This window comes from Mytilus californianus, unplaced genomic scaffold (genome assembly GCF_021869535.1).
Source record: "Mytilus californianus isolate M0D057914Y unplaced genomic scaffold, xbMytCali1.0.p SCAF_1, whole genome shotgun sequence".
In the NCBI taxonomy this organism is placed as follows: Eukaryota; Metazoa; Mollusca; class Bivalvia; order Mytilida; family Mytilidae; genus Mytilus; species Mytilus californianus.
The window spans coordinates 96755981-96768993 of NW_026262581.1; the positions used below are offsets into that span (position 1 = coordinate 96755981).

General features: G+C 32.8%; 1 protein-coding gene across 6 annotated transcripts in view; it reads left to right on the forward strand.

Moving 5' to 3' along the window:
* LOC127710202 (FYVE, RhoGEF and PH domain-containing protein 6-like) overlaps positions 1 to 11790 on the forward strand; it is an 87436-nt gene extending 75646 nt beyond the window's left edge. For all 6 annotated transcript variants that reach the window (XM_052215979.1, XM_052215987.1, XM_052215967.1 and 3 more), the window contains 5 exons: positions 139 to 299; positions 4822 to 4944; positions 5755 to 5814; positions 10064 to 10161; positions 10449 to 11790. In XM_052215979.1, the coding sequence (XP_052071939.1) occupies positions 139 to 299; positions 4822 to 4944; positions 5755 to 5814; positions 10064 to 10161; positions 10449 to 10485 (479 nt within the window). In that variant the 3' untranslated portion in view covers positions 10486 to 11790. The remainder of the gene's footprint in view (positions 1 to 138; positions 300 to 4821; positions 4945 to 5754; positions 5815 to 10063; positions 10162 to 10448) is intronic.
* The last annotated feature ends 1223 nt before the right edge of the window (positions 11791 to 13013 follow it).

The window sequence follows — 13013 nt, forward strand, 5'->3', positions numbered from 1 at the left end:
AGAACAAAAAAAGTGCTTTTTTTAGTTATTGCCCTTGTACCTAGAATAGATAAAAAAATATGTGCAACACGGGGGATATTGAAACTCTGTTCTTTTATACAAATAATTAAGTTATATGTAATCTTGTTTTTATGATAGATTTTCAAGACAAGGTAGAAACAGGGACTGTTACTGAAAGTATGACAGAGGACATAGATGGATCATTACTTAGTCTAAGCAGTCTAAAGGAAAGATTCCAACAGATCAGGAGAAGTGCTAGATTTTCTACTAAAGTCAAAAGACCTAAAAGATTGGTTGAGGTGAATACATCATATTACTTTTAGGAGTCAGCATAATATGAACAATCATCAAATTTTGTTAACTTTAGATATGTGTTAAGCAAATTCTTTCATATTTGTGGAAATTACTGCTTCAGTTAATTACCATTTTGTCTTGCCTGCCATGAAAGTGGGAAGATTAGACAACGATCCTGTATTCTTTGGTCAGTGTTAGCAACATTTAGGTTTAGTCAGTGGTTAAAGAGTGGGAAGATTAGACAACGATCCTGTATTCTTTGGTCAGTGTTATCAACATATAGGTTTAGTCAGTGGTTAAAGAGTGGGAAGATTAGACAACGATCCTGTATTCTTTAGTCAGTGTTATCAACATTTAGGTTTAGTCAGTGGATAAAGAGTGGGAAGATTAGACATCGATCCTGTATTCTTTGGTCAGTGTTATAAACATTTAGGTTCAGTCAGTGGTTAAAGAGTGGGAAGATTAGACAGTGATCCTGTATTCTTTGGTCAGTGTTATCAACATATAGGTTTAGTCAGTGGTTAAAGAGTGGGAAGATTAGACAACGATCCTGTATTCTTTGATCAGTGTTATCAACATTTAGGTTCAGTCACTGGTTAAAGAGTGGGAAGATTAGACAGCGATCCTGTATTCTTTGGTCAGTGTTATCAACATTTAGGTTTAGTGAGTGGTTTAAGTTTTTCTAGACATCAATAACTTTTGTCTGATTTTAAAAACTACCTTTGTAAAGATATTAGAATTAGCTCTCACTGCAATATAGGCTTTTGTGCCGAGGTGGGATAAAGCAAATACCAATCCATTATCTGTGTTTTACAGATAAATTGACATAGTTTCTTTGGTAGTCAACATTAAACTTTTTATATTGATAATAGCAGTCGCACGTGAGACACAGGGTTCTGCAGAACCACTTACAAATTTTTATTGGAATTATTCCCCTTGATTTGTACACATCTTTAACAAACATGTCATTTATGTAGACTGTCTTTGGCTGTACAAATCATTTTAATTATTGATGTAAAATATAAAAATTTCCACCAAGATCATCATTGAGCAGAGCCATTGTTTTGTAAAGTTGATCTGATACCACAGAGAAGTAAAGGAGGAAGAGATGATAGATTTTGAATCCAGTCTTTAAATAACACAACTTTTGTTTAAAGATGATAGTTGAAGTATGTCTTGATCACATTTGGCATTTACTTTTAATCATTTTTTTTTAGCTCACCTGGACCAAAAGGCCAAGTGAGCTTTTCTCATCACTTGGTGTCCGTCGTCCGTCATCTTCATCTGTTAACTTTTACAAAAATCTTCTCCTCTGAAACTACTTGGCCAAATTTAACCAAACTTGGCCACAATCATCATTGGGGTATCTAGTTTAAAATATGTGTCCCATGATCACGCCTGCCAACCAAGATGACCGACATGGCTAAAAATAGAACATAGGGGTAAAATGCAAGTTTTGTCTATTATTTTAAAAACTGTTATAAATAAAGAAAATTTGACAGGGCAGAAATGTTCAGAATGTTGAGCTCTACCTATTGTCCATTTAACTCAAAACTGTCAGATGATTTCTTTTAGGAGTTATTGCCCTTAAATGATAAATTTTACCATTTTTTTTTAATTTTTGCCTTTTTGTCGAGCCTTCGACTTTTGTCGAAAAAGCGAGACATAGCGATCCTACATTCCGTCGGCGTCGGCGTCGGCGGCGGCGTCCACAAATATTCACTCTGTGGTTAAAGTTTTTGAAATTTTAATAACTTTCTTAAACTATCCTGGATTTCTACCAAACTTGGACAGAAGCTTGTTTACGATCATAAGATAATATTCAAAAGTAAATTTTGTAAAAAAAAAATTCCAATTTTTCCGTATTTTACTTATAAATGGACTTAGTTTTTCTGCCAAGAAACATAACATTCACTCTGTGGTTAAAGTTTTTGAAATTTTAATAACTTTCTTAAACTATCCTGGATTTCTACCAAACTTGGACAGAAGCTTGTTTATGATCATAAGATAATATTCAAAAGTAAATTTTGTAAAAAAAAAAATTCCATTTTTTCCGTATTTTACTTATAAATGGACTTAGTTTTTCTGCCAAGAAACATTACATTCACTCTGTGGTTAAAGTTTTTGAAATTTTAATAACTTTCTTAAACTATCCTGGATTTCTACCAAACTTGGAAAGAAGCTTGTTTATGATCAAAAGATAGTATCCAGAAGTAAATTTTGTAAAAAAAAATTCCATTTTTTCTGTATTTTACTTATAAATGGACTTAGTTTTTCTGCCATGAAACATTACATTCACTCTGTGGTTGAAGTTTTTGAAATTTTAATAACTTTCTTAAACTATCCTGGATTTCTACCAAACTTGGAAAGAACCTTGTTTATGATCAAAAGATAGTATCCAGAAGTAAATTTTGTAAAAAAGTAAAAAATAAATTCCATTTTTTCCGTATTTTACTTGTAAATGGACTTAGTTTTTCTTCCAGTTAACATTACATACAGTCTGCACTTTAAGTTTTTAAAACATTTATTAGATTGATAAACTATCCTGGATTTTTACCAAACTTGGACAGAAGCTACTTACAATCAAAAGATAGTATAGAGAGGAATATTTTTATTAATTTTTTTCCTCATTTTTGTTGAGCCTGCGATTAACAGCAAAAGTAGGCGAGACACTGGGTTCCGCGGAACCCTTACGAATTTTTATCTTGAAAACTATAATAGATAGAGCGTAACTTTAAAATGCAAAAATGATCAGCTAGACATGTTCTACAATTAAGTCTTAAGGTTGAAATCATCAGTCGACTCCTTATTAGAGTTGTAGCCCTTTGATGACGAATTTTTACCAAATTTTTATACGACCGCAAAAAAAATTTTGTGGTCGTATATTGGTATGACGTTGGCGTCGTCGTCGTCGTCGTCCGAAGACACATTAGTTTTCGCACTCTAACTTTAGTTTAAGTGAATGGATCTCAATGAAATTTTACCATAAGGTTCAATACCACAAAAGGAAGCTGGGGGTTATGGTACCAACAGTTAAGGAAAAAGGGGCCAAAAATAAGCATTTTTGTAACTTCCAGACATAACTTGTGTGTAAGTGTATGGATCTCTCTGACATTGTACCACAAGGTTCCATATCACAAAGGGAATGCTGGGATTGATTTTGGGGGTAATTGCCTCCAAAGTTTAGGAATTAGGGGCCAAAAAGGGGCAAAAAACAAGCATTTTTCTAGTTTCATGACAATAACTTGTGTGTAAGTGTATGGATATTTATGAAATTGTACTACAAGGTTCCATATCTCAAAGGGAAAGCTTGAATTGAGTTTGGGGGTAATTGCCCAAAAAGTTTAGGAATAAGGGGCCAAAAAGGGGCCAAAAATAAGCATTTTTCTAGTTTCCAGACAATAACTTGTGTTCAAGTGTATGGATCTCTCTGAAATTGTACTGCAAGGTACCATACCACAAAGGGAAGGCTGGGATTGAGTTTGGGGGTGATGAATCATAAGGGGGTTCAAAAAATTGGGGGGGGGGGATTTTTTTTCCTTTTTTTTCTTTAAAATTTTCCATTTTAAATTGGTTATTTCTGATTTATATGTAAAAGCAAATAATAATGATATGGTTTGAATAGGTAAATTAAAAATTTTTAAGATCTTAGACCACTTTCATTCCGTGTCAGAAACCTATGCTGTGTCAAATCTTTAATTACAATCCAAATTCAGTGCTGTATCAAGCTTGAATGTTGTGTCCATACTTGCCCCAACTGTTCAGGGTTCGACCTCTGCGGTCGTATCAAGCTGCGCCCCAGCAGAGCATTTTATTATATTTTGCCTTATATCTTAAAAATTTTAATAGATAGATAGAAACTTAAATAGGCAAAAATGATCAGCAAAACAAGATCTACAATTAATACAAATGGGGGAAATCGTCCGATGACTCCTTATTGGAGTTATTGCCCTTTAATGATCGATTTTTACCATATTTTTTTTTGCATTGTGCCTTATATGATAAAAAATATAATAGATAGATAGAGACTTAAATAAGCAAAATTGATTAGCAAGACAAGATCTACTAACAAGTCAAATTTTGCCAATATAGTTAGTAGACTGTCACTCTTTATAGGAGTGATTGCCTTTAATTTAGGATTTTTTTTTACCCTCTTTTGTGTTTTGAGCAAACACTTAAGAAGATAGAGAGAAACTAAACAGACTAAATGATCAGCAATACAAGATCAACAAAACAGAGATTTTTGTCATGAATTCTATTCTCGCCTACAATGTTGGAGAGTGTCATTTGTTGAATATACATATAGACCAAGGTGAGCGACACAGGCTCTTTAGAGCTTCTAGTTTTTCATGGCACGGTCATCTTTGATCACTAGTTCAGCTAATTTTAGTTTTCCTTTAAAATGTTCAACTGATGTCTGTCTCTGGCTAAAATGGAATGGACAGATACAACTCACATTATGATAAAAATTAACTCCTCTGAGAATAACAAAATTTGGATTCAGAGGTATTTTTTTTCTGCTTTCAGGTTCATGCAAATAATCTAGACTGTAGTATGAGTGGATACCTGAAAGTTCTGAAAGGAAAGAAATGGAAAAAATTCTGGTTCTTACTTAAAGATAAAGTGTTGTATAAATTCAAGGCTAGTGAGGTAATATTTGTAAAATTATTGCAAAATATTAAACTAAATAATAAGAAGTTGTAATGCATAAATACACTATTGTCAAAATTTGCTAGGTATGCAGACTTTATGCAGGCTAGACTTGAAACAAAAAACTTGAGTTATCCTTCTTTTTGTACATAATGTATTCCTATACTGTTAATTCAATTATGACGTCAAATTTTCTTGGTTTCTTCTGAATTTCCTATTATGATGTCATGAAAAAAGGCGACTATGCCTGATGACGTCACATATAAAAAACACAACTTTCTGCAAATCTTTGAATAGGAAGGATACACTTCGTTTAGATTTCGTCTAAAAATCATTTAGAGAAACAGATTCCACCACTATAACTCGTGTATTACAATATTTCTCCACTCTCAACAGTTAAAAATATGTGACATTATCAGGCATAGTGGCCTTTTTTCATGATGTCAAAATTGGAAATTCAATTTGACCAATCATTTGCCAAGAACAAAGTTTTCTCTAGAGAAAAGTAATATTTTTCTCACTCCGATCGTGAAATGTGAAAAAAGCATGAAAATTAAAGAAATAAGAGTTATTATGTAGGGTTATCTTAAACCTACACAGCCAAAATTGAAAGGATAGTACTTTCATTTTGTTATGGATACTTTTCACAATTGTATGAAAGTTCACTCTTATTCAAACTTTTGATGAATTTAATCTTCAATTGAGGAAATCCCTCAATTTGAAAACCTGACACAAAATACAATATACATGAAGTTTGTGATTCCAACACAGAAATATTTCCCTATACTATGAAGTATGATGATTTTACAGGATGTAGCTGCTAAAGAATCCATGGCTGTGATTGGTTATGAAGTAATTAAAGTTTCGGAGGTAAGAAAATCAACTTTGAAATTTGTGTAAACAATCTTCTTAATAAAAAGGGCATTTGTATTAGGAATACACAATTATATTGAAGCCTATTTCATAATAATCAGGACATATTTTGCTATTCCCCACTTCTAGAAAATCTTGTAAAATATAAAATAGAGATGTAAACAATTACAGATCACTGTACCGCCTACAGCAATGATCAAAACCCGTACCTATGAGAATGCTTAAAAGGGCCCAGTATGACAAGGTATCTCAAAGTCAATGACTGTGTATTTATACAATCCCAACCAAAGGGACTTCAAATGTGTATTAGAAAATACTGCAAAGCCAAATGGTCACAGTTTTTCAGGAACTATGAATCATAGGTTCCTCATATATTGTATCAAGTATCATGTGAGCATGCTTTGCTGTGTGATGCACTTCCAATTTCATCAATCATCCGCTTCCTATTTACCTAAAACTTATATATTCTTACACATAATGGCTATTTTATGATGTATAAAATGTTGGTTACTTTTTTCTCAGAAACTACAAATCAGAGTTTCCTGAAATTTGGTATTAAGCCTCATGTGATCATGCTTTATTGTGTGATTGAACTCAAGATTCATTGTTCATCCACTTCCTGTTTACCGAATACTTATATTCTGTTGCATTTTTATACGACCGCAAAAATTAAAAATTTTTGGTCGTATATTGGTATCACGTTGTCGTCAGCGTCGTTCGAAGACAGATGGTTTCCGGATAATTACTTTAGTATAAGTAAATAGAAATCAATAAAATTTTAACACAAGGTTTATAACCACTAAAGGAAGGTTGGGATTGATTTTGGGGGTTATGGTCCCAACTGTTTAGGAAATAGGGGCCCAAATAAGCATTTTTATACGACCGCAAAAATTAAAAAATTTTTGGTCGTATATTGGTATGACGTTGGCGTCGTCGTCGTCCGGCGTCGTCGTCGTCGTCGTCGTCGTCCGAAGACACATTGGTTTTCGCACTCTAACTTTAGTTTAAGTGAATGGATCTCCATGAAATTTTACCATAAAGTTCAATACCACGAAAGGAAGGTTGGGATTGATTTTGGGGGTTATGGTACCAACAGTTAAGGAATTAGGGGCCAAAAAGGGGCCAAAAATAAGCATTTTTGTAACTTCCAGACAATAACTTGTGTGTAAGTGTATGGATCTCTCTGACATTGTACCACAAGGTTCCATATCACAAAGGAAAGGCTGTAATTGATTTTGGGGGTAGTTGCCTCAAAATTTTAGGAATTAGGGGCCAAAAAAGGGGCAAAAAACAAGCATTTTTCTAGTTTCATGACAATAACTTGTGTGTAAGTGTTTGGATATTTCTGAAATTGTACTACAAGGTTCCATATCACAAAGGGAAAGCTGGAATTGAGTTTGGGGGTAATTGCCCGAAACGTTTAGGAATTGGGGGCCAAAAAGGGGCCAAAAATAAGCATTTTTCTAGTTTCCAGACAATAACTTGTGTTCAAGTGTATGGATGTCTCTGAAATTGTACTGTAAGGTACCATACCTCAAAGGGAAGGCTGGGATTGAGTTTGGGGGTGATGAATCATAAGGGGGTTCAAAAAATTTGGGGGGGGGATTTTTTTTTTTTCTTTTTTTTTCTTTTTTTCCTTTTTTTTTTCTTTTAAAATTTTCCATTTTAAGTTGGTTATTTCTGATTAATATTTAAAAGCAAATAATAATGATATGGTAGGAGATACACACCAAACAGGATGTGTAAATTATTATCTAATAAGTATTGTGCAATAGCAAGAAATTTTCAATTGCACAGTATTGCACAATAGCAAGAAATCTTCAATTGCACATTATTGCGCAATAGCAAGAAATCTTCAATTGCACAGTATTGCGCAATAGCAAGAAATATCCAATAGCACAATATTGCGCAATAGCAAGAAATTGTCAATTGTACAGTATTGCGCAATAGCAAGAAATATTCAATTGCACAGTAATGTGCAAAAGAAGATACTTCGTATAAATTGCTTATTTCTTGATCAATTTCAATGGGGTTTTATTCTTGAATTCTTGGGGTTCTTTAATATGCTGAATCTAACCGTGTATTAAGTTTTTGGATTTTTGGGCCCCGTTTTTAAATTGGTCCACATTGAGGTCCACAGGGTCCAAAATTTAACTTTGTTTGATTTCATCAAAAATTGAATTATTGGGGTTCTTTGATATGCTGAATCTAACCGTGTATTTAGATTCTTAATTTTTGGTTCCGTTTTCAAATTGGTCTACATTAAGGTCCAAAGGGTCCAAAATTAAACTTAGTTTGATTTTAACAAAAATTGAATTTTTAGGGTTCTTTGATATGCTGAATCTAAACATGTATTTAGATTTTTGATTATGGGCCCAGTTTTCAAGTTGGTCCAAATCGGGGTCCAAAATTAAACTTTGTTTGATTTCAACAAAAATTGAATATATGGGGTTCTTTGATATGCTGAATCTAACCATGTATTTAGATTTTTGATTTTTGGGCCCTGTTATCAACTTTGTCCACATTGAGGTCAAAAGGGTCCAAAATTTAACTTTGTTTGATTTCATCAAAAATTGAATTATTGGGGTTCTTTGATATGCCGAATCTAACCGTGTATTTAGATTCTTAATTTTTGGTTCCGTTTTCAAATTGGTCTACATTAAGGTCCAAAGGGTCCAAAATTAAACTTAGTTTGATTTTAACAAAAATTGAATTTTTAGGGTTCTTTGATATGCTGAATCTAAACATGTATTTAGATTTTTGATTATGGGCCCAGTTTTCAAGTTGGTCCAAATCGGGGTCCAAAATTAAACTTTGTTTGATTTCATCAAAAATTGAATTCTTGGGGTTCTTTGATATGCTGAATCTAACCATGTATTTAGATTTTGGATATTGGACCATAATAGGTGAATGTCCAATTTAAAATTTTTAAGTTCTTAGACCACATTCATTCTGTGTCAGAAACCTATGCTGTGTCAAATATTTAATCACAATCCAAATTCAGAGCTGTATCAAGCTTGAATGTTGTGTCCATACTTGCCCCAACTGTTCAGGATTCGACCTCTGCGGTCGTATCAAGCTGCGCCCTGCGGAGCATTTTATTGTAGTTTCCAGACAATAACTTGTGTTAAAGTGTATGAATCTCTCTGAAATTATACAACAAGTTTCCATACTACAAAGGGATGGTTAAGATTGACTTTTGGGGGTTATGTCTCAAACCATTTAGGAATTATGGGCAAAAAAAGGGGAAAAACAAGGGTTTTTCTGGTTAAAGGACAATTGAGACAATTTAAAAGTAGTGTAAGGGAGGTAATCCAAATCAATTTTAAAGAACAATGTTTGATTACCTCCCTTACACTGCTTGTAAACTATGTATTAAGAAATGATGATTGTCCTGAGGAGATTAGCTGTCAATTTATTTTTAGCAGTTACTATTAATTAATATTTATTTTAGCCATGACTATGTATGTCATTTTATATTTTAAGACTTTTATGATGTATTTAAATGGGTAATTATGGTTGCAAACTCCATAAGAAATTTGAATTGAGATACTAACCATATCTTGAGGGAAAGAATTTTTTTTGGAATGTGGGAAAGGGGGAGGTGAAAAAAATTGGAGGGGAGGGCAATTTTTCTCATTTCAGATTTCAGAAATTAAAAGAAAATTTCTTCAAATATTTTTTTGGGGGTTAATATTCAACAGCATAGTGTATTGCACATTTTGGCCCCGACTGTTCAGGGTTGGACATCTGCAGTCGTATCCAGCTGCGCTCAGCGAAGCAATTTATCTCTACAAGCCAAGGCTTTTTTAAAATTAGGAATCAACCTTCATGTTGGTATGCTAAACTGTGTTATGTTTTTAACATCCGTCTTTCAACAACACACTGTTAACTGAATATTTACAGAGGGGGTATCTTCAGTGAGCAAAATATCAATTTGTTCCAACTTACTCCTAAATGATGTTTGCTTAGTGGAGAAACAGTTAATACCTGTATTGAAGATTTAAGTTTGTTTTGACCAATGATCATGCCACATCTCCTGAACTTGAGGTGAGCATGGTTCTTTAAGACAGCAAAGAAGGTAAACAGAGAAGATGGGACAGCATCATAACAGCATCATTTTTTTTTTAAAGTCTGTCTTATAATTAATATTTTATAATATGTAGTATAACTTCTTTTTATTAAAATTTTGGAAGATTTTTATCAATAAATGCAGGTGTCAAAAAAGCATTTATTCATATTTCAGAATTTTGAAGGTGTTGCAGCTAATCTTGTATTCAAATTAAGCCATAAGAATCAGTCGCCATTTGTGTTCCAAACAGATAACTCATCTTCTACAGACAGGTTAGTATGGAGGCAATTGCCTTTCATTTTCATTAAAATAGCAAGGGATATACTTGTTTAAAGTGTTTAAAAATGTGTTTGAAAAATTTCACTTGAAAATATGGTGTTCAAAAGTTAGAGCCAGCACTTATAAATAACAGGCTTGCTGACTATGCAACTCATATCTATTCTTTAAAAATCAAATTTACACGTATATTATTTATATAATAATTGTTTTGAAAGTGGAAAATCCCAAATGAAACCAGATTATTTGTCTCAATGTTTATTCTTGGTTAACTATTTTTCAGATGGATAAAAGCAATGGAAGATGCAGTTCAAGGTTAAAGAGTTATCTCCCATAGAAAATGGTGAAAAGATTGTGAATATTGTTAAATTCCATATGAAATATCACGTTTTTGACCATCTCATTTAACCCTGTCATAATTTATTTTTGTATTTATTTATTATGTCTATATTAAAGGTGCCATACATTTTTAAATGAGAATCATAGTTTTATAAATTTTTGGCTTTATTTTAAAATATTATTTACTCAAGTGTTGCATCCTATAAATCTTGTTTATTTTTTCTTTAGCTTAACTTCTTCATAACTTGTTTAAAAGTAGAATTATATCTTCTTGTCGTTTTAAGACAAAACTTGTTTGCTTTCTGCTGGGATTAGTTATTTTGTAGCTACAAGGCTTTATTGCCTTCTATATGAAAAGTCCAATGATAGAATCTGTTATATTAACATAAAATGTTATTTTCTTTTGTTACTATATTTACAAACAAGGGTTGTATGATTGTTTTTGGTAACCCTATAATTGGGTTTACTGTTAATGTGCAATTTAATTAAGTTTTTATCACTTAAGTGTGATTTTGTTATACATATTATTACTTACATAATATACCCTGTAATGACTCAGAGATTAAATTAGTTATAGAATGGAATTACAGGATACACATTATTATGAATTATTGCCACTTATCATTTATTTCTAAATGAATTCTGAATTGGTAAAGTTAGATAAACAATATAATACACAAGATTTTATGTGAGAATTTGTGTAAATATAATTTACTCATAATTGGAAATAATATTAAATTTACAATTAATTAAAATAATATGGAAATATTTATATTCATAAGTAAAAATTTCTATGGTTTCTGAATAAAATGCACAATATTTTTTGCACAAGTAATCTTAAAATCAAGACTGCTGACAAGTAATTCTGTATTATGAGTGATGTTTTTTTTTTTTCTGAAGATTTTTCAGTAAGAATTGCTATTGAATCAGCTGCTCTTACATTTTTGCATTAATCGTTTAATTGAAAATTTGTTGGTATAGGGCGCTTTATTTCACTATTTTGATGAACAACAGAATCCATAAAAATTAGTCATCGATGAATTATACTTGCATCATACTATATTTGGCAGCAGAAATCTATTTATATATGAGTAAAGGGATAATGACCAGCTTTATAAGGTTTATATCAAAAACCTTTAAGTTCATAAAATGTATATTTTTATGTATATTGTTTTTTTACATTATATCAATACTTGGCCGTTGCCATGGATATTTTGAAGATATAAACGAGTTGGCTGTGAATATATCTCTGGAACATTAATATTAAACATTTTGGATTTTCACAATGCTGTCAATCATTTGTTATCTATTGCTGGTAGATGAAGTATGAGCGAAAGCTGGACATTTTTGAGAGACAAACACCCCTTTTTAGCTCACCTAGCTTTTCTCATCACTTGGCGTCCGCGTCGGCATCCGTCGTCATTAGCTTTTTACAAAAATCTTCTCCTCTGAAACCACTGGGCCAAATTTAACCAAACTTGGCCACAATCACCATTAGGGTATCTAGTTAAAAAAATGTGTCCGATGACCCCGCCAACCAACAAAAATGGCCACCATGGCTAAAAATAGAACATAGGGGTAAAATGTAGATTTTGGCTTATATCTCTGAAACCAAAGCATTTAGAGTAAATCTGACAAAGGGTAAAACTGATTATCAGGTCAAGATCTATCTGCCCTGAAATTTTCAGACAAATCTGACATTCTGTTGTTGTGTTGCTGCCCCTGAATTGGTAAATTTAAAGAAATTTTGCCTTTTTTTATACAACCGCAAAAAAATTTTGAGGTCGTATATTGGTATGACGTTGGCATCATCGTCGTCGTCGTTGTCGTCCGAAGACACATTGGTTTTCGCACTCTAACTTTAGTTTATGAATGGATCTCTATGAAATTTTACCATAAGGCTCAATACCACAAAAGGAAGGTGGGGATTGATTTAGGGGGTTATGGTACCAACAGTTAAGGAATTAGGGGCAAAAAAGGGGCAAAAAATAAGCATTTTTGTAACTTCCAGACATAACTTGTGTGTAAGTGTATGGATCTCTCTGACATTGTACCACAAGGTTCCATATCACAAAGGGAATGCTGGGATTGATTTTGGGGGTAATTGCCTCCAAATTTTAGGAATTAGGGGCAAAAAAGGGGCAAAAAACAAGCATTTTTCTAGTTTCATGACAATAACTTGTGTGTAAGTGTGTGGATCTCTCTGACATTGTACCACAAGGTTCCATATCACAAAGGGAATGCTGGGATTGGTTTTGGGGGTAATTGCCTTCAAATTTTAGGAATTAGGGGCAAAAAAGGGGCCAAAAATAAGCATTTTTCTAGTTTCCAGACAATAAAATGTGTTCAAGTGTATGGATCTCTCTGAAATTGTACTGCAAGGTACCATACCACAAAGGGAAGGCTGGGATTGATTTTGGGGGTAATTCCCTCAAAATTTTAGGAATTAGGGGCAATAAAAGGGCCAAAAAACAAGCATTTTTCTAGTTTCAGGACAATAACATGTGTG